Source organism: Callospermophilus lateralis, chromosome 20 (assembly GCF_048772815.1).
Source record: "Callospermophilus lateralis isolate mCalLat2 chromosome 20, mCalLat2.hap1, whole genome shotgun sequence".
NCBI classification, from domain to species: Eukaryota; Metazoa; Chordata; class Mammalia; order Rodentia; family Sciuridae; genus Callospermophilus; species Callospermophilus lateralis.
Window position 1 is genome coordinate 16,854,505 of NC_135324.1, and position 22,929 is coordinate 16,877,433.

The 22,929-nt window shown below is 41.6% G+C and overlaps 1 protein-coding gene across 3 annotated transcripts in view; it reads right to left on the bottom strand.

The window, feature by feature from the left end:
* Ppp4r2 (protein phosphatase 4 regulatory subunit 2) overlaps positions 1–19,629 on the bottom strand; it is a 45,997-nt gene extending 26,368 nt beyond the window's left edge. The window contains exons 1-2 of one of the 3 annotated variants that reach the window (XM_077106194.1): positions 19,386–19,629; positions 18,767–18,848 (exon numbers count right to left, since the gene is read on the bottom strand). In XM_077106194.1, the coding sequence (XP_076962309.1) occupies positions 18,767–18,848; positions 19,386–19,419 (116 nt within the window). In that variant the 5' untranslated portion in view covers positions 19,420–19,629. Of the gene's footprint in view, positions 1–9,218; positions 9,269–18,766; positions 18,849–19,385 lie in introns of those variants that run through there. The other 2 variants (XM_077106195.1, XM_077106193.1) reach the window with 2 other exon arrangements.
* Between the last annotated feature and the right edge of the window lie 3,300 nt (positions 19,630–22,929).

The window sequence follows — 22,929 nt, forward strand, 5'->3', positions numbered from 1 at the left end:
ACAAAAGCCAGGTGTGGTGATGCAAACTTGTAATCTCAGCAGCTCGAGAGGCTGAGGCAGGAGGATCACAGGTTCAAAGCCAACCATAGCAACTCAGCAAGACCCTATCTCAAAATAAAAAATTTTAAAAGGGGATAAGGATATGACTCAGTAGTTGAGCGCCCTGGGTTCAATACCCAGGAGGGGGGGGAGAGGGAAAGGGGGGAGATATCTCAGAGAGAGAGAGAGAGAGAGAGAGAGAGAGAGAGAGAGAGGGAGGGAGGGGAGATGATGATAAACACAAAAGGTCTTTGGTTCCAGAAAGAGGAAAACAATATATACAAAGTCATTATGATGAGGAACAGAATTGTGTTTAGGTGAGCAGAAAAACATAGGGGGCAAGGGGGAGAAGAGCAACTTTAGTAGAGACATATCACATAACTCTACCCCTTAAATTTCACAAGGATCTTGAACTATATAACCTATGTAAAGGAAGTGGGTGCAGAAAAAGCTTAATCATGGGAATAACATAATATTTACATTGTTGCAAGGCCACTGTTAACAGCATAGATTCAGACTAGAAAGGGCAAGTAAAACTGCAAGGCTGGAATCCATTTACAAAACTTTCACAAAACCCCAGGGCACCAGAGCAGTGAACAGATAATATCTACAGGACCACATCCATTGCTGTCTGAATTTGCACACCCATTACCATTCACAATGCCCTACTGCAAGTTCTCATTTCTTCTAACTTTAAATAACCTAATAGCCTCTTAAGTGATTTCCCCAACTCAATTATACTTCCTCAAGGGCAAAGCTCTGGTTTCTCTCTTCAGATAAAACCCTTCAATAACTCCCAAGGTCTTCCTAAATCCAGAATTCTATTTATTAGCAAGGTACTTTCTGATCTCCCCTAAATCTACCTCTACAGCCCTGCACTTTTTCCTGACTACTCCTTTGCTCCATGTTTCCTCTGCCCAGACTGGGCTAAAATGCCTCCCAGGATCATGAAGCTACCAACCTTTCTTGCCAGAAATCTACTTCTCACTTTATTGCTCCCAAAACAGTTCATAACTTTAGAGAGCAACTATTATATTCTGCTCCAGACCAGAATCACTGTTTTGTTTTCTGTTTTTCCCCCTTATAAGATCAAACTCCATGAGGCTAAATATTAGGCAGGCAAAGTGAACTTTGGGGGGAGGGTACTGCCTCTGTAACAAAAACACTGATCCATACTAATGAGCTGGCTTCCTGCTCCATTATTCCCACTTTCCTAGAAAGAACCTACAACACAGGAATGGGCCTAGGAGCCTGCTATTGCTGTCCATCTCACCTGCCCCCTGAAAACACTGGAATGATCCCAGGATAAGCCAATCAGGCATTCAACATCAGAAATGTGAAATATGGAGAGAAGCTGGGACTGAAAGGCAATGAAGCACACTGGGCCTTGGCAGCAACCTGAAGAACAAGTCTGACCACTACAGCTAGGCCTCCTCCTTCTCCTGTCCTGGCCAGGTGGGAAAGCGCAAGCCTGGAAAGCACTACTTTGATAGCTTTCCAATAAATACCACTTCTTTTCTCATACTCTTTTGGGCTTAAGTGAAACAAGATCAGTTGTGTTGCTTGGAAGCAAAAAAGTTTAAAATTAATGAGATATCTTCAAAAAGCTAAATAGTCTTTGGGGATTAAATCTTGAATGCTTCAGCTTAACCAGAAATCTAAGAAGAAGGGGGAAAAAATCTTTCAGATTTCCAAATTACAATATTTAAAAGTTTATTTGTTGTATTTTAATAATTAAAATGCTGTGAGACTAGCAATTTAAGTGAGAATGGATGTTCCCAAAGAACCATTTAAGCACTAGCCAAGCAGAACAGGGAAAGGTCCACCAGGGTACTTAGAGAATTTGACTTTTAAAAGTTTGGTTCAGGGCTGGGGATGTGGCTCAAGTGGTAGCTCGCTCGCCTGGCATGCGTGCGGCCCGGGTTCGATTCTCAGCACCACGTACAAACAAAGATGTTGTGTCCGCCGATAACTAAAAAATAAATATTAAAATTCTCTCTCTCTCTCTCCCCCCTCTCACTCTCTTAAAAAAAAAAAAAAAAAAAAAGTTTGGTTCAGTTAGTATAATTTGCCAAAATGTAAAAAGTACTCTTTGTTGTTACACACACAATAAAATAAACTTTAATACTATTTTCTTTATTAAAATGTTTCCATTAATTGCACTTTGAGGAATTTTAGCTTTATCCAACATAAGTATCCTAGATCTTCAAAATACACAAATGCTCCTGCATCAGAACCCAAACTCAACTTTCCTACATGAGAAATTAGATCCAAATTTATAAATGTATAGATTTATGAATTTAAGTTTCTATTATGAAGGCCATTCATTTCAGCTAATCTTGTCTAAAAGCTTTTTTGTTCCTAATGAAAGCTTTCTACCTTTTATTCATTTAAAAGAATAAAAAGCAATTGCTTAAAGTCCATGAAATTACAAAATGAGGAAAAATTAAGTTACTAATAGTGAAACTTTAAAACTCAATATTAAAACTATTCAGACTTAAGACTAAAAAAAGCAAAGGGATCTAAACCATACTTTTAAGAGGCTATTGGCATTTGTTTTTCAAATAAATCATATCTGAAAAATCCAAATTCTTTAAATATAAAGATCAAGTATTCTCTAGTTTTTTCCTAAAACGGTTTTTCAGAAAGCAACTTACCAAATGCCTACTTCCATTTTTTCTTTCACTCATTGAACATAAGTATAGGAACTGTCATAACTTCCTTTATGAAATACTGTATTATTCAAATTACTTTACATTAAGTACCTTATTTAAAATATCCTACTGTATTTTTTTTTCAATACTCTGTGCTTCATCATACCAAAGTTCAGCATAGGGGCTGGGGAATAGGGGATGTAGAAAAACCGCTTTCTGTACATTTGAATCCATAATTTAAAGTTTCTGTACTATTCCACTCCAAGTTTTTTAAAACAAAAATCTAACAGTCATAAAATAGGGATATGATTTTATCCATAAATCCTCAAGTCTTTTCAGAGAACACACAAATCAAATTTTTTGAGTATCATGTCAGTGCCCCCAAAATTTTGGATTTAAGAGCATTTCAGATTTTGGATTTTCAAATTAAAGATGCTCAACTGGTGAAGTCTATGCAAATATCCCAAATTTCCAAACTCCAAAAAACTAAAATCTGGGCCATTATACCACTGTGGATAGGGGAAAAAAGTCAAATTATACCAACTAAATACAAAAGCAATATGTTAAAATGTTTCATAATTTTTTTCCTTACTTGAAACATGCCATCATTTAAAACAGACTTACTTGCAAGTCTATAAGATCAAATAAATCTCTTCGAAGTTACTAACTGTTCATTAAATTTAAATATGTGCTTCCCCTAAACCTTCAAAGATCTGTTCATATACTATCTTCATTATATCTAAGTCAGCATCCATTATGTAACTTTGCACTATGTTTAAAAAATGTACTCACCTATATTTCCTCGACACTATTGATGTTTGAAAGATTTGAATTACACATTAAAATATGGACAAAAATGCACATTTGGTTAGGAATATTTACTGAGGCTTTAAAATGTCTAAGTAGAAAAAAGAACCTAAACTTTTATTTTAACCCAGTTTGAAATTCTGTCAAAATCTTAAGAATATATGGCATTTGCTGGTAAATGGATGGAATACGACGAGATTATGCTAAGTGAAATGAGTCAATCCCGAAAATCCAAATGCCAAATGTTCTGGTATGTGGGTACTGACACATAATGGGAGGAGGGGTAGAAGTTCATATGATTAACAAAGAGGAAGGAAAGGGAGGAGAGATGGGAATAGGAAGGACAGTAGAATGAATAAGACAGAACTTTCCCACATGAATAAATGAATACTCCACCAGGGAAATTCCTCATCATGTATACCCATAAGAATGGGATCCTAATTAGAATAAACCATACTCCAGGTATAATCTGTCAAAATACACTCTACTGTCATGTGTATCTAAAAGGAGCAAATTTTAAAAATCTTAAGGGTATCTGGAATTTTATACACATAATTAACACAGCAGAATTACAAAGGCAAAATGTAAAGCCATCTCAATTTTATCCCCATCTTCCTCTAACCAAGTTCTGTGTGTTCCACCTCACATCTGACACTAAAGTTTTCATTTACCTACTCAAACTAGGAACACAGAAACATATAACAAAAATAGCAATTAAAAAAATAATTGCTATTTTTGTTATATGTTATATGTAATTACTATTACAGAGCTAAATTTATAAAAGTTTTCCCTGGGCCTCCTTTTTAAAACAAAGTGAACATATGTGGTACAGTCTAGTGCTGATAAAAGTAGTGAGCAAAGTATTAAATGAAATATAAATCTTCAGTGTTAAAATAACACTACAGGAGCGAGGGGGGCAGTGAATGGGAGACAGTGGGGAACTAAACTGACCAAACTACAGTCATATTGTGTTATATACAAATAGGTGTAATGCATCCAACCTGTTATAATGCATGAATAAAAGTAGAATTTTAAAGAATATCAGCAAGGACTGAGTTGGCATGCTCACCATTATATCCCCAGCACCTACACAGTACCTAGAATACAGTATTTGCTCAATAAATATTTGTTAACTTAAGTGATGCCTTAATTAGACATGAAAGAATTTAAGTAAATAAGGTAAAATCAGAAGTTACACAAATACTACATGATGAATAGCACACAGAAAGGAACTTCCCCCTTTCAGAAAACTGACACCAGTGTTTTTTCCATAAAAACTGAACCTGTCATCGAGTAGGTGGTTTAATGATTTCATCAGCACCTAACTTGTCACGTAGTAATAAAGTCTAGCCCCTCTCCTACCCACTCTACACAGCTGTGACTACACTTATGTTTACTTTACAAAACTCATTCAAAAGCCTATCTTTATAAAGCAATCTATATCTGAGTCTAATCAGTATACCAGAGAGATACTGCTGGGTGCAGTGACTCAAGAAGCTGACACAGGAGAATCATGAGTTCAAAGCCAGTCTCAGCAACAGGAAAGCACTAAGTAACTCAGTGGTTGAGTGCCCCAGAGTTCAATCCCTGGTACCAAAAAAAAAAAAAAAAAAAGATATACTAACTGCACAAATCTTTTGCAAGTGTTACAAACTAAAGGTCTATTATCTGGCCACATTCATATTTTGAAGCCCTAAGCCCCAATGTGATAGTAGTTGTATCTGGAGGTGGGGCCTTCAGGAGGTAATCAGGGTCAGATAAGATCATGAGCAGGGGGCCTTCCTAGTAAGATCACAGGAATCAAGAGAGCTCACACACACACACATGTGTGTGTGTGTGTGTACACAGACCAGACCAAAAGACAGGTTTCCCACAACTGGATCATGTCCGATTATCCTTACCTTGCTTCAAAGCCTACAGAACTGTGAGAGAAAAAAAAAAAATCTCTTGTTTCAGGCACCCAGTCTGACATTTTCTTACAGCAGCTCAAAGTAAAATAGCAAATCTGCTCTTTTGAAGGAATAGCAATACATGATACAAGAAGATATAATGATGAATCATATTATGACCTCTAAGAAACCTGGCTTGGCAGGAAAAAAAATGTGCTTATAAGAGAAGATCCACAATACAAAACAGAAAAAGGCAAAGCAAGAGAAATTAGAATGGGAAGGTTACTATCTTCTTTGAAAATCTGGAAAGGATCAGGGATCATATTAAGGCTAAAATGAAAGAACAATCTGGATATGTGGAAATTACAAGGGAAGAAAGTCGGTTACTCAGAATATTCACACACACACAACAGCACTCAATATTCAGGTACCAACATTCTTGATTATTTTCTAAAGTTAGAAATTCAGAGTTATTTCCAGGTCCAGGCATGGTGGTGCACACACCTTTAATCTCATGAACTCTGGAGGCTGCAGCAGAAGGATTTCAACCTGGAAACCAAACTCAGCAACTTGGCAGAAATCTTAAAATAAAACAGCCAGAGATGTAGCTCAGTAATGCGGTGCTTGCCCCACATGCAAGACCCAGGGTTCAGTCCCCAGTACATCAAGGGAAAAAAGAGGCCACGCCCAGAGATTAAGCCCCTCCCACCTAGGACTATGTTAAGTGCACGTGAGGATTTTACACAATGACCCTATCAACTATTAACATGTTTCTCAGACATAGTCCCCCCCATCAAGTGATACATGATTGTATGCATGGAGCCACTGGTACAGTTTTAAAAGACAGCGTGAAGTCATCCTATAAGGAAAAATACCTGAGGCAAGAACAAGGTGCTACCAGAATTCAACACCAGTGCTAAATTAAAGGACAGACACAATCTGGATATGTGGAAATTGAAAGGGAAGAAAGTAACTCAGAACTTTGAAGCCCTAAGCCCCAATGTGATAGCAGTTTTATCTGGAGGTGGGGCCTTCGGGAGGTAATCAGTGAATTCCAAGCAACAGGTAAGTTATGAACGACAAGGCACGAGATTAGAAAGACAAAATGAGCCCAAATCAAAAAAGAATTTTAAAAACTAAGTGGGTAATTACACTGAAGTATATAAAGAAGTATATTAACCAGAAATGCTGAACAAAGAGACACCAAAGGACACGAGGAAGAGTAATGCACCCTGTCAGCCCAGATCAGTCCTTGGCTAGGTTTGTATACAGTGCTCCACCCACTGTACCATCTGTACGACATGTAACAGAGTGCTGTGACATGGGCATTAAAATACGCTGGTGTGGGTGTGATAGACCTCTCCATTAAATTCTACCATGATCTTGTTATTCATACAATACACGCATACTGAACAGAATTCTCACACATGAACCAAAAAGTTTTCTTTACCTTTCAAAATTCTACTTAAGGGCAGGGGTGGTGGCTCAGTGGCAGAGTGCTTGCTCGCCCAGCACATGTGAGGCACTGGGTTCGATCCTCAGCATCATATAAAAATAAATACATAAAATCAAGGTATTGTGTCCATCCATCTACAACTAAAAACAATTTATGAAAGAAACTAAAACATATCTATTTTGAGAAATAAAAATTATTTGTAAAAGGCTTGTCATCTATAATCCTAAGTATTCTCTTTCTTAATTTTCAGTGAGGATAAAAGTGCCATCTGTTTTGTCTTTTAACTAATTACATGAGATATCTGTAGCAAGCTTCACAGGACCACTCTCATACGTGCAGGAGGCAGTCTTTCCTTCCCCATCCCTTCATGTTATTAGTAGCTTTGTTTTCAGTAGTCACATATTTCTAACCTAAAACTTGCCATGGACTGTGCTCACTGGTAGCCAGGCACCCATGTGCACCTTACAGACCAAGTTACAAGTCACATAACTGCTGATACACCCATGATGGTTACAGACAGCAGTGCTAACTTCCCCCTACTCAGAAAAGAGAGGCACAAGCTGCCCTAGTCCTGGACACTTATGCTGTCCTTAAAAGGAAAGAAAGGCTAGAGACTAAAATCTGGAAAGGCAAGGGAAAGAGTTTGGTTATTTTTGTCACCTTTCAGATTTAAGTGCATTTTATTAATGAACCTTACCACACTACTATTTTTATTTCACAGGTCACAGTGAAGAACAAAACAATAGGACACCTTTTAAAGCTTTTTTTTTTTTTAACTATAAAGCAGGGTCTCTCAACCTTGGCACTACAGACATTTGGGGCTTGATAATCCGTTGATGTTGGGGCTGTCCTAAGATATGGAAGATCTTAAGCAACACTGTTATGGTCTGGATTTGAGCCCCAATGCAAGAGTGCTGGGAGGTGAGAGGACTGGACTGTCACTGCTGTGACCTCAGCGGGCCATGCTCATCTGAATGGACTAACTGGCTGCTGACTGTAGGCACATGGGGCGTGGCTGGAGGAGGCAGGTCCGTGGGGGTGTGTCCAGGAAGGGGTCACTGTCCCTGTGGCCCCTTCCCCCTGTCTCTGCTTCCTGGCCACATGAGCAGAGCTGCTTTCCTCTGCCACACTCTCTGCCATGATGGTCCACCTCATCTGAGGTCCAGAGCAATGGACTTGGCAGGCCACGTACCAAACCTCTGAAATCATGAGCCAAAATAAAATTGTCCTCCTCTTAAGTTGCTCTGGTCAGGTATCTTGGTCACACCAACAAGAACCTAACTAACACCAGCACCCTTGGCCTATACCAGGATGCCAGGACCATGTCACCGAAACTGTTGCCACATCCTGTCACTGATGGTTGAGAACCACTGCTATAAATAAAGTTAAATGAAAACTGAAATAAAAATCTCACATTTCAAAAATTTTGTGTATCTCCAATTAATTTAACTTCCAATTTACTGTCAGGTTTTTACTGGTTTAAGTAGACACGAGTATGTGTTTACACAAATTACTTTTTAGACAGACGAGAACAATCTTGTGTCAATTTTTTTGAGTAGCATCTTTATTCCTTCTCTGTGAGTGCAGGACTTTAGAACCTTTCTATGATCTCAGGGTGATTCCACTCATCAGTCAACCTAAAAGCAGAATGCAGATTTCTCCCTATATCTTGACTAGCTTACGCTGGCCTATTTGTTTATAAATATTATATATCATGTTATATTTACATATCAAGGCTGTACTTTGAGAAACAAACTTACAAGGACAACATTTCAAATACAGTCATAAAAATAAACAAAATTAAATACCTTGTTCATACTCTGTACCTGAAGGTTATTCTACTGGTCAAGGAAACTACCTGTCTTAGAATGTGATTTTAAAAAGGGGGGATTTTGCCAAAAATATTTCAATCCACTTACCATTACAAAGAACAACCTTTTTAAAAACCCTGATGTTTATGACCATCTTAAACTCAAATTACTCCTAACAAAAGTATAATTTACGTAGAAATAACTTTACCAGGCTCTTTTGTTCTTATTTTCATCAGACTATTTTATTATTATTTCTATCAGTAAAAATCTAAAAGATATTTGTCATTGGAAGGAATCAATTAAAGAGATCTATTGTAAAACTCATGACTATAGTTAATAATTGTATAAGGTCTTCTTGAAAATTGGTTAAAGCAGACTGAGTGCTTTCAGCCCCACCCCCAGCCCCCAACATGTACAAAGTATGGGAGGTAATATATATATGTGTAACAGCTTGACTTAGCCATTCCACAACACACACATATTTCAAACGCCTTGTTACATGATACTTACACACAACATATACAGACAGATACACATACATACATACATAGTTACACAATACCTGTATTTTATTTATTTATGTGGTGCTGAAGATGGATCCCAGCGCCCCGCAGGCACTAGGCAAGACTCTACTGCTGAGCCATAACCCCAGCCCCCCTCCACATCCAATTTTTACCTGTCAATTTAAAAACAAAGAAACTGAGCTGACAAGAAAAAGAAAACCTAAGCAGGATTTTGTAGAAGTACTACAACACTAGTCAAACTGAACTTCATGGTAAATATCACTGATGAACATTCTTTTATGACTTCCTACTAATAAATGATAAAAAAATAGATATAGAATAACATCACTTTGAAATCTCCAATGAAACAAAGGACACACAGGCAATTTAAAAATCCAGCAAAAAATAAATAAATCATATCTTAATAAACAAGGAAGACAAAGATTACAAATGGTTATAATAATTGGAAAGATACCAACACAAAATAAAGCGAATTAAATAAAGCCTTTCTCATCTACCAGACTTCCACATTTAAAAGCCTAATAATGTTCAGTGATGAGAGTACAGAGGTAACTTTCATACACTGCATAGAAGCACACACTGAGGATGTTTATGGAAGGCAATCACTTTCAAATAATATACATAACCCTAAACCCATAAATCTGAATCTTGGCTCTCTTAAGCATTGTTTGAATGGTCTAAGACTGTAAAAAACCTAAAGGACCATTAAAAGGGACAGAAAGTACAATTACAGAAGACCCCAAACAATGGAATACTATGCAGCCATAGAAACAAGATAAATTTTTGTGTTTTCAGATACTACCTAAATACAGCAGTAGGAAAAGGTGAATTGTTGAAGATTGGTGCTGTGTTATTTTCAAAAGGATTTAACTTATTTAACAACAGGAAAAAAAAAATCTGTGAAGAACAAACAAGGATCAAGTTAACAGTACAGTTTGAATTTTCTTTTCTCCTTATGCGATTTTTATATTAGGAAACTTTTTGTTGTTTGCAGTGGGGTGGTGATGGCTGGGTTACATCTCCAAACAGCATCTCACCAAGTTGCCCAAGGGAGGCCTTCTGAGCAGCAGGATTACAGATGTGTGCCTCTGCACCCCACTTATAACAAAAAGCTCATAAAATGAGAATAGTCGAAAGCAGGACAGATGACAGTACTCTTTGACACGAGCTTTTTTCACATCATAGGTACAATACTAATTTCTTAATTCATATACTTTACACTTAGTAAGAAATTATTCTCAGCAAACTCCTCCTCAAACAAAATGGAGACACAGACAGCTTTTACAAGAAACACACATGACCAGGTAACAGGAACGAAGCAGATTCCCACAAACCCTCTAATATGAACAACTGGGGCAAAGATGACAATGAAACCTGAACCTGAGGAAAGGACAGATAACTTGCCTTGTGACAACCCTATGAATTGGGAAAAATCTCAAAACTGCCCAGCTGAGCCACAAGGAACACAGAGTAGGAAAACGAGGGCAGGCTGAGGAAGCGACTAGAAGACCTGTCCTACACCTACAGCATAGCTTCAGGTTCTAGTGGTGGCTCTGAAGGGGAGGAGACCTCGTGAAGAGACCGAAGAAGGAAGTGCACAGAACCCGCTCTGGGCTCTGTCACTCCCCAGCTGCCCGTCCTAGACACACTGTCTGGGCTCTTTAACACCGGCAGGTGTCTCATGGGGTACGAGGGATACAGCTATAGAGAAGAGTCGCAGAGCTAAGGAGGATATTTATGTGAATCATCTGATAATGTCTGGCACAAAATTCATGTTCATGCAACGCTGGTCCTTTGAAAGGGGGGGGGGGGGGACAACAACCACCACCCAAGGCATGATTCCTGTGAAAAATCCTAGTTCACTGAATACAAGAAAAAAAACACAATTTCAGGTTCACCATTTATTTTAAAAAACAATCAAAGGCCCAGCTTACATTAGAATGTTGAAGCATCACATAAAACAAGAATAACATCAAATAAACTAACTAAAAAGTCAAACATACTTGAAAGACCACAGCCCCTGTTGGGAACTCAGACAAATCACAGGGAGATGGAAAAAAACACCATGCATGGTTGGGACACAGACCCCAAGTGAGGTGTGGTTACAGCTGAGGCAACTGTAAGACACAAAACTTGTGTTTCGAGTAAGAAAACAAGCTCACAAGTAATTTATCCTAGCCACACACGAAAGTGGTCAAACTAAGTTCAGAACTCCAGCCATACTCCTCCTTCCAAGATTACCACCCACCACATGCTGGCTCACTTCAACTAAGGGAGCTGGCCAACTAAGGATCTCAACTAAACATGGAAAACCTGAGCTCATTGGAGCACTCAAGGATGATTAGAAAAATTAACTCTATAGTCAGAAAACAAAGTTGCCATACCTAGCTCCCAGTGCACCACTTGCTAGACTTTGGGTAACATACAGGACCCATATGGATTTACAACACAGTGTGAGAAAAAAATGAAAACTATCACTATTCTTCATATTCATACCTTGCTGTCACTGCGCTAACTGAATATTTACAAGCAAACGAACATTTTCTCAACTAATACTTATTGAAAATGTATTCTGCTTTTCAGTGCCACTGTGATGACAGTACATGAAAGGACTTCAGATAAAATGGATAAGTTATACTAATTATACATTGTAGTGTTTAGAGGCAGTGAGTTGATTTGCCAGTGGCACATGTTGGGATCTCAGTGATGCAGGAGGCCAAGACAGGAGGCCAGCCTGGGCAACTTGGCAAGACCCTGTCTCAAAAGGGGATGTACCTCAGTGGTATAGTGCCAAGGGAGGGGTGGGGAGAGGGAGGGAGGGAGGGAGGGAAAGAAGGAAGGAAGGAAGGAGGGAGGGAGGGAGGGAGGGAAGGGTAAGTAAGTACAATACAACAAACCAATTATTTTATAACTTATTTCCCTCAAGATTAAGGGGGAAAACTAACAGCAGTTATATCCCTGGGAAGTGACAAAACAAGGGCTTTACCTTTATCTGCTATATTTGTTCCATTTTAAAATATCCTGAAGGAAAAAGTAAGCTGTCCTAAAGGAAAGCATTAAACAACTGTACAGATGCTACAAGGATGGCAAATGGAGAAAGGAAATGCTGGCATTTTAGAAACATTTTAAGTATTTAAGAATACTATGTTAAACTACTTGGGAGGCTGAGGGAAAACTACAAGTTCAAGGCCAGCCTCCCGAGTTTAGAAAGACCCTGTCACAAAATAAAAAATAAAATGGGCTGGGACTATAGCTCAGTGGTAGAGCAACTCTGAGTTCAATCCCCAGGATCAAAAAAAAAACAAAATTCCCTCAAAAAAGCACCGAAAGATTAACAGCCTCATGGGCTTAAAAAGATTTTCTTTACAATAATGCAGCTAGATATTTTGGTAACTACTTTTAAAATATCTAAATACAGATATGTTAACAGTGACTGCACAGAGGAAAAGAGCAGACTCAAAATATGCATTACTGGGCCGGGGCTGTAGCTCCGGGAACAGTACTTGCCTGGCATATGGAAGGCCCTGGGAGAATCCCCAGCACTAACGAAATAAAACAGAAACAAAACCACCGCACATTATCAATGACATAACCACAACTACTACTGCTATTTGCTTACTACTTGAGGAGGTTATCACCATTTTATAAATGGAAAAAAAAAAAAATACTGACTTAAAAGGGATTTCTGAGAAGGGCAACACTACAGTTTTCCATCTTTCAAAGTGCCATGTCAGCGGGGATAGGGCCGCACATGCCTATAACCCCAGCAACTTGGGAGGCTGAGCAAGTTCCAGGCCTCAGCAACACAGCAAAACCTGGGTCAAAATAAAAAAAGGCTGGAGGTATGACTCAGTGCACTCTGGGCTCAATCCTCAGTGCAGGGGAGGGGGACTAATGGACAACATTAAGAAACTAGCTGACAAATTAGTCTAACGATTCCCAGTAAGTGGGTGAGGGAAAGATACTCACAGGACCTGTAACACTATCAGGACCTGCAAAAGAACAGAAGTTGCGCAGTACCTCAAGGGCCTAAAAGACCATAATCTGAAAATAGCCCACAGGTTCTCACTGGAGTCACAGCAGAGCAGCCAGAGAGCACCAGCTGAGAATGAAGTGACCACTGGCACCAGCAGTGAGTAAAGGAAGGGACCTGCAGGGACACCTCTGGGGGAGGAGGATGCTGTCCTGCCCACACCACGCTCCAACAAGTGACCAAAGAGCTGTGGGCAGCTCCGCACAAAGAAGCAAGAGACAGTGGAAAATAAGCAAAGACCTGGTTCAAGGCAGGAGTAAAGAACAGAGTCTGGAATTTCAGAACAGGTACCACATCTTTGAACAGTAAAACAGTCTATGTAATTAGAAAAACTCCCCAAAATCACGCCTCCTCCTGAAGATTCAGGAAAACTAATTTCACATAAAACCAAGTTAAGAACAAAATATCAAGGTCAAATTCAATATGAAGTTATTTTAAGACCAAGAATAAGGAGCAGAGTTCTACCCCCAGAGAGAACAAAAGCTACGCTAGAAAGCCTTGTTCAAAATAAATCAAAATTGCATCATATCACTTCAAAGTGAACTAAGGCACCAAGAAGAACGACACAAGAAAACAAAAGTCAGTTAAAGAAACTCAGAAAAAGTCAAAGAATTCAGGAAAGGAAAAAAAAAATTACTTCTAAAATAAAAACTAAACTAGGAAATACATAAGCACAAATGAACAACACACTTATAATGCAATCTTTCAAAGAAGGAAATTCTTAAAATCTGAAGTAGAATTAAGTGAAAATCTTCTCTTTGAGAAACAAGAGAATGAAAAGACAACCACAAAACAGTAGAACATTTGCAAAGCATGGATAAAAAAGACTTTCTTCTGGGATAAAGAACTCTAAAAACTCAATGTAAAACAACTCAATTTCAAAATGGTCAAAGATTTTTTAACAATAAACATGTGAAAAGATGCTCAACTATCATCAGGCATTGGGGAAATACAAATTAAAACCATTATGTAATATGCATTCAGCAGCATGGCCAAAGTGAAAAACACTGACCACACCAGTATGCTTGAGACTCCTGCAATCACACAAAAAAACCAACCACAACCACCACCACCACCACGACTATGGTATTAGAAAAGATATAAAGATGCTCAACTCCCTTAATGCTGGTGGGAATGTAAACAGCTGTAACTACTGTGGAAAAGTTTGGCACTTTATGAAGAAAGTTAAGCACACACCTAGAGTATGATCCTGCCTTCCACACCTCAGTGTTTATTCAGTAGAAAAAAGTATTAGGTTCACACAAAGACATTTATAATAAGAAAACTGGAAATAATCCAAATGCCATCAAATGGTGAATGTATAGATGCAACAGATATGTCAATCAGACCTCAATAATGCTGTTTTAAAAAAAAATAAAGACTTCACGAAAAAATGACAAATTCTGAAGAAATGCACTGAAAATTCAATATAGGAAAAGTAATCCCTTAAAAAGAAAACCAAAGAAAATAATTCAAGAATCACTTTCCTGAAATGCTTTAAAAAATTTTTTGAACAATTTAAAAATACATATTGAAAGAGCACACCACATTCTCTGACTATACTAAACCAAAATGTCCAGCACGGTTTGTTTTTTATTTTTTAAATATTTATTTTTTAGTTGGACAGAATATCCTTATTTTGTTTGTGTATTTTTACGTGGTGCTGAGGATCAAACCCAGGGCCTCAGACGTGCTAGATGAGCACTCTACCTCTGAGCCACAATCCCAGCCCCTGCGACACTTTTTTTTAATCTTTAAAACAATAAAATTTTTAAATATGCTAGGAAAAAACCACTGCACTTTAAATTTAAAAAATCCTTCAGGAAGAAAAGTAAAAAGAGCAGATGGTTTATAAGGTAAAAAATATTAAAATACAATCAGATTTTAACAGTAATACTAAGTTAATGGGGAGGAACAACGGAAATAACATGTTTTAAGATATTCAAGGACAGAAAATGTGAGCCGACTTGATTTCCAGCCAAAATATAACCTTCAAGAGTAAAGGCCCAACCATATATACGAGAACTCGGGAAACACTATCCCCACGAGCCCTGTGGCAAGAATGTGCCAGAGGAGGCTGGAAGTGATGATCAGTGTTACCAAAGCATGAAGTGCAGGTCCTGGGTTCAATACCCAACATCGCCCCCACACCCTAAAAACAAATCTAGTACAGAGTGAGCTTCAGATAACCAAACTGACTACAGACACTGGTGTAAGTACTCACCATTAAACATTACAAATATAACTATTGTAAAACTAACTGACTAGAAAAAACAGCTAAGAGTTACATTACAGCAATGTGCTCAGACAATGCAGATACAACTACCTTTTTTAAAATGGCGAATAGAAATTAGGTGAGTTTAGGTTAAAAAAAATAATGTTCTTATTGTGCTAGCAGCAATGTAGCATTCTTATATTTTCTGCTATGCAATGCTAGATAAAAATAATTATAGGATATCCTTGAAAAACAGGATCTCTGGTGTGGAAGAAAAATTCTGTAGTACAGATTTTGAACTACAAGTCTCAGTAAAGTATTTTTATCTAGCTCTGTTCAATGAAGAGGCTAGAAACAACAACCAACTGAGTAATAAGCATCTCCAACCCCAAGATTATAGTTTTCAACACCACTTCCCACTAAAGAAAGCAGGGCTTCTTGAAAAATGGCTGATGCCAGGTCTGGGGCAAGAAGTGAGGTTAGAAAAGATTTCCAAGGCAGACAACAAGGTGCCAACTAAGACTACTAGAGTCATGTGAAAAGGACACTGGAGCATACTGGAAGAGGCTGCCACTGGTCACGTGGAAGACAACCTGGGACCATCAAATTGGATAACAATGAGACTCAAATGCATCAAATACCTTTAACTGCATGAGTGAAACCCACATTTGTATTTACTCAGCATATATACTGAGTTTTGTTGAAAACTGTTAACTTCAGAAAAATAAGCTTCACTCAAGAAAATGTCCACTTTCAAAAGTGATCTTTCCAATACAAAAAGTCTGAAGAAGTGGTCCTGGCATCTTCCCTAACTTCCTATATTAGATGTTTTCAAGTAATTTTAATAGACTAAGGAGACAAAGTGCTCAATGTTCCTTAATTTCCCTCCAATGCCTTCCTTAGTACAAAGTCTATACCCATAATTCTAAAAACTGTGTAAAGCTAAAAAGTTAAGTGTGTGATCAATTGTTTTTTTTAAAAGGAAAATCATCTTTGCTGTCACAGATTTTTTTTAATATTTGTTTTTTAGTTGGACACAACAGTTTTATCTTGTTTATTTTTATGTGGTGCTGAGGATGGAACCCAGGGGCTCCAACATGCTAGGTAAGCGCTCTACTGCTGAGCCACAACCCCAGCTCTGTCAAAGGTTTTCATGTAAAAACCGTTTCACAAACTTTTCTCGTTAATGTTTTCTTGGGATTCTTCAGCAACCCATCCATCTTAAAACATCCAAGAGATCTTAATAATTTTCTTCAGATTTCCACTCTTGTGTTGCAATATTTACAAACTAGACAAAGCTTGTTGTCATCGTAAACAAATGAAAGAGGGACTGGGAATGTGGCTCAGTAGTAAAGCATTTGCCTGGCATGCATGAGGTCCTGGGTTTGATCCCCAGAACAAATTTTTAAAAACTAATTAAAAAGGTGAAATAAAATAAACAAATGAAAGAGAAACTGCAAATTGCAGCATCAAAATTTAAGGTACACCCATATTTATGAAAAAAGGAAATCAGGCTGGGATGTAGCTCAGTGGTGAAGTATTGACCTAGCACACCCAAAGCCCAAGTATGGAGCTCCAGCATCCCACAAAAATAAAACTAAATTAAAAAGCACTGTTTTGGACTACAGGGATAGTTCAGTGATAGAGCACTTGCCTGGCATGTGCCAGGCCCTGGGTTCCATCTTTGTGGTGGGGGAAAGGGGAAAAAAAAAAAAAAAAAACTAAAGCTAAAGGTATAAATGCTGGCTACTTGAATACAAATATAAGGACATCAGTCATTTCAATATAAACACTCTTGGTAAATATACAACACCTAATGTAGGGCGGAAATAGGAGTATATGAGTCCTCTGTTATAACTGCCCCCCCATCAGATAATTTCCCCAGCCACTTAGTGATCTAGTAAGACAGGATATTAAAAACCTATCTTTCAGAAAGTTTCAACTATTTGTACACATTTATATATTGATAAAAGTTATTTTATCAAAAAGAGAAGGCAGTTTGTACAGTAAATAAAAAGTACAATAAAAAAGTAAATAAAAGGTTTTATGTATTTATCTCCAAATAGTTTGAGATACTCTTATAGATAAGAAAAAAAAATCCTGAAAGTAAAATGTTTCTCTTTTACATTATAGAGAAAAATAAGTTTGGATCAATAAGTGATTCAAATGGAACAAGGGAATGTAAGTATTTATATTCTAGGAATCAATTTATTTTCGAAAGATGGCACCTAGTCATTTTTAGGCTTATCTGTATAATAGTAATTAGCTTTCTGTGTTAATTTTTAAAAATATAATGTTCTATAAAAGATTGTAACTGAGGTTAAAATACAGCTTTTTTTCACTAGGGAGTTCCATAATTTAAAGATAAGTAGAAACACAAGTCTGAACACATTACAGTCATGTTAGGTTACATCGTGTATTTTTTCACACATTACTGCCTCAGAGATTCTTTTTCCTTTCTAAAATTAGGCTAGTTCTTAGGAGAACTGGGCTACAACCATAAGCAAATCTGGAGAGACGTGAACATTACCTAATAAAAAGAAAGTATACAGCACCCCTTCTGAAGGATTCACTCAAACTAAGCAGAGAGCCCACTTAATACTGAACCCAAAAAAACTTTTCCCCTTTCTGATGTCCCCCTAAGAATAGGAAAGATGCCAAAAATGTACTATCCTCAACAAATTAACTTAGCCAGTGTCAAAACTCCTACCACACAAACTGCAAAACAAATGAACTAAAGTTTTCCTTTTGACAATAGCCCTAACTTTGTAGGTTTCAGATTCAGAACATTTGGAAACAAGCCTAATAAAATGCTGAGTGTATGTAACAAGTTAGCTATCTTAGAAAGTTTACAGGACAGTCAAAACTTAAGCATCTGGAATTTGTCAGATAATCACCCTGAGTCCTGAGGACGATAAATAGAAGTTACACTTCAAATAGCAAAAGTCTGGATACAGGACAGTACGAGGAAAACTCCAATAAAGACTGAAACAGAGTCAAAGTCACGATATTAGGAGGAGTACAAGCCTGTGGCGGCCAGAAGGGGGTCATGAGGAAACAGGCAGTCTTTCTCTCTGGTCCTTTCGGGCCAGTCGGTTCTCCAAGAATGCCAAGGCAGACCCACTGCAAACCTGCACGTAAAGGCTCTTCTGAGGCCCGGGGCCGAGCACGCAGGGAGTGGAACTATACTTGCTTGCTACGTTCTTTAAGTGACCAGGGCTTCTCCGATTTACACAGCCACATTATTTGATTCTTCCCAAACACACCTTTTTTCCCCCTTCGCTAAGCAATTCCGAGTGGTAAGCGGGCCTAGGACGACGAGCGCGATTTCAACTCACATTGTTTCTCCAGTCTTGGCGACATGACAAAGAAACTGATCCAGGACGGGACAAACTTCCTTCTTCCCCCTCTTCTCAAAATCTAGATAAGGGAGAGCCGTGTTATCGAAGCCTCCCGCAGCTCCCCGCTCCCCGCTCCGCCCAGCCCTGCCCGCCGAGCCCAGCCGGCACAAAGCGGCCTGCACCCCAGGCGCGGCCAACAGGTCGGCCTCGGCTCGCGGACCGCGCGCCCCAGGCAGCGCCCGCCGCCCGGGCCTGTCGCGCAGGCCCCCGAGTGCGCCCCGGGCCACTGGGAGGCCCCGGCCGCGTGCCCCCGACGACCCGGGCGTCGCAGGCCGACGGCGGGGGCGCGCGCCGCCGGACCCGGAGGCGCGGCGCTGCAGCCTGTTGCTCGGGGGCGGCCGGAGCGCTCGGGCGCGCGGAAGGCAGCTCCCCGCCCGCCGCCCGCCGCCAGGCCGCCGTCCCGCCGTCCCGGTGGGCGCCGCCGCCGCGCCCCTCCCCCGCCGCCGCGAACAAAGCGCGCGGCCCCCGCCCCGCCCGCCGCCTCGGGGTGAGGGATCCGGGCCGCGCCGCCCGGCCGCCGAGCAGCGCGCCGCGGAGGGCGCGCGGCGACCCCCACCTTTCAGCGCCTCCTGCAGCCTCTCGACGTCCATGGCGTCCCGGAGTCCCTCGCCGACTCCGCCTCCCTCCGCGGGCTCCCGGGCACCGGAGCGCCTCCCCCCACCCCCCCGACGCCCGCCCCCTCCCTCACACACTCCGGCACGCAGGCGACCGGGGGGGGCACCGAAGGGAGCCGGGGGAAGCGAGTGAGAGCGAGACCGATAGAGCGAGCACCTCCCCGAGCCGCTACCACCAGCCCTCCAACATGGCGCCCGCACGTCACCGCGCGCACGCTCCCCACCGCCGTCCTCGCGCCCGCCCCAGAGCGCGTGCGCGGCCGCGGCGCGCCGCCCGGGCCGAGAGCGCGTGCGCGGCAGTGGCGCGCGCCGGGCCCCAGGGCGCGTGCGCGGCGCCGCCGGTCGTGGCCGGGTCCCGCGGAGGCTGCAGCCGCGCTCCCGGACTTGGCGAGCCCGACTTTGCCGGCTGCGGGGCCCGGCGACGTTCGCCTGGTCTGTCCGAGCCTGGTCTTCCCCGGTCTCACAGTGAAGGCGCGGTGCCCCACTCTGCCCCGGGCCGACCTCCGAGGCCGTGAGCGCGCGGGAGCCGTCAGATCCCGGCACCCCCTGCCGCACCGCTCGGCCGGCCGCTGCCTCCCGGAAGGAAGCCGCGTGCTCGGCGCAGGGCTGGAGGCAGGCGCTGGGTCCGGGGGTCCACGTCCCGCTGCAGCCCGCTCTGCCCGCGTGACCGGGCCCTGGTTACCCGAGCTCGGTTTCTCTCCTGCGCCAGGGACCTGAGGAGGGAGGAGGTGGTCACGCGCCCGCTGAGGCCCGCGAAGCTGCCGGCGACCCCCGCATCGCCCAGGCGCCGCGGGAGGGCAGGGACCCCAGCCCCGGCGGGTCACGGCGGGCGACCGTGACAGTCCCCGAGCAGAGAGCGCGGCGAGGCTCCGGCGTGCACGCATCTGAAGACTTTGGTCTGAGTTCACAAAGTCACGCAGTCCCTGCTTTCCCCCAGGACCTGTGGCAGAGTCGTGGAAGGGCGGGAGGGAAGCAGGGAAGAGGCCCAAGGCTTGGCTTATCTCAGAAGGTGCTCCTCTGGACACTGTTGACAGTCTTAAAAAATAATGGCTTTGACCCTGACCCTCACCCTAAGCAGTACTTGTAGGAAAAAGCCCCTCATATCCAAAACATCTCTCGCAAATTTCCCCACCTGAGAATCAGTCCTCTGTTTAACCTCCCCAAAGCATCCAGTTCCATTTCAAATGTCCCTGGGCTCAGGGTGCAGCTCAGTGGTACAGCTCTCCCCTAGCATATGGGGGCCCTTGGTTTAATCCCCAGCACCACAAAGTAAAACATGCAAAGGGAGAGGAGTAGAGTGGTATCATCAAAGGCTCAGCCGGTGCTTACCATGCCTGGGGTTTAGTTTATCGGGATTTCCTGCGTCCAGAATACAGCTCAGCCTCCCCTTCTCTCTGCCATCTGGTCTACTCTTCCAGCAGGTCTCCTACCTAAGAGCTAAGCTGCACAACACAGTTGCCACTAGCCATGTGTGGATACTTAAATTTAACATAATTAAAATGAAATTTTAAATTCAGTTCCTGAGTTCTTAAATGAAATTCAATTCCTCAGTCACAGTAGCCACATTTCAAGTGCTCTATAGGCACATGTGGCTAGTGGCTTCTGAATTGTACAACACAGTCAAACAAATTCATTAGTCCAAGAAATTCTGTTAGAACTTTGTATTAGCAAACAAGTTAATTTCTCCCTCTTTCCTTTGTCCTTTCGATCACACTCAGTTTTAGTCAGACTGAATTTCTTTTGACTCTTCAGAGCCCACTTGGCTCTTCTTCATTTTTGAGGAGTGTGTGGGAGGGTAGGGTCTCACCAAGTTGCTTAGGGCCTCACTAAATTGCTGAGGCTGGCTTTGAACTCTTGATTCTCCTGTCCCAGCCTCCCAAACCACAGGGATTACAGATGTGCACCACTGTGCCCAGCTCTTGTTTTGTTTTTTGATAGTGCTGAGGATGAAACCCAGGGCCTTGTGTGTGCTAGCCAAGCTCTGTATCCCTAACTTACACCCCATCCCTCTTCTCTCTCATTTCAAGGCCTATGATTTTTCTGTGTCAAAATTTCTCCTTAAAACAATTCTGGTTTCAATTTAAACACCACTTCCTCTGGGATACTTCCCTGATTCCCTTGGGCTGCCATTGTTGTGTGCACATACCTGATGCAGTGTTTGGAAGTTGAGATGGCAAAGGAAGGCAAGGTAAGAGATGAGGCTAAGGAATTACTTGCCTTGGTTCATTTCTTCCTTGGAATTCTCCAGCCCCCATGTGTCCCCATGTCTGCATTGCTGGAGCCTTGGACCAACTCTTGCTAATTCCCTTGGAGGAAAACAGAATTAAAACATGGCTGCCAGCACCCACCCTTGTCAATGATGCTGCCTTTGAATAAGCTTCACCCCAGCTGAATCAGAGCACTTCCAATGAGTATGGCGGAGGGGATGACATGTGATTTCTGAGGCTAGGTCTCCAAAGGTACTGGAGCTTCGGCCTCGGACTGTTAGATTGCTCAGTGGGTCTTGATGGGGAACCCAGCTGCCCTGACTGGAGAGTTTTAGTCAGTCCCTTGGAGAGGCTCACAGAGGGAAGCACCAAGGCCCTGGGAGTGGATCCTCCACCTCAGGAGTCCCTTCAGATGACTTCACACCCAAGTCACATCAGGATCACAACTTTAGGAGAGATTCTGTGCTTGAACAGCCTAGTTAAGTCACTTCCTAATTCCTTATGCAAAGAAACAATGAAAGACAAGAAATATTTATATGTGTTCTTAGCTTCTAAGTTTCAGTATGATTTGTTATATAGCAATAGAAAACTAATGTAACAAATAAGAAATTAAATAGTAACAATATTTATTAAGTTTTTTTCTTGGTGCCTGGCACTATTCTAAGAACTTTACGAAAGTCCTTTGAGATAGTGACATTATTATCCCCACTTCACAGAGAGGGAAACAGGTATAAAGTGGTAAAATAACTTGTGCAAGGTCACATAACTACTCAGGCCAGGGACTCAACTGTGAGTCAACCCCAGGCTGGTTTCTGAGTCCCCAAATACTGTCTCATCCTCAAGAAGTTTACAAAATGCCAGGAGAGACGAGAAATAAGCACAGACCCTGATGCAGGCCAGCAGACGAGTATGTGAAGCAGGCCTTGAGAGGCCTGCCAAAACTCTCCCAGGCAGGTAGGGAAGGTGTCTTTTATTTGTATTCATTTTTGTTTCTTATTTCTGTATTTATTCATTTGTTTGAGACAGAGTCTCACTGTGTTGCCCAGCGAGAATGGGCAACTCTTAATCCTTGGCCTCAGCTGCCCAGGCAGCTGGGAGCACAGGTGTGCAGCACTCTCCTGGCTAGAAGTTGATTTTCAAGAGGGCCTCACTTAAAGACTGGAAAGATGGGTACCCACAGAGAAGAGCCCTTCAGAAAACAGGAATAGAGCGGAAGGAGATATAAAGAAGGGAGGAGACGGTGGGGAATCTCTCTTTCCCCATGGAGCTCATGGTCGAA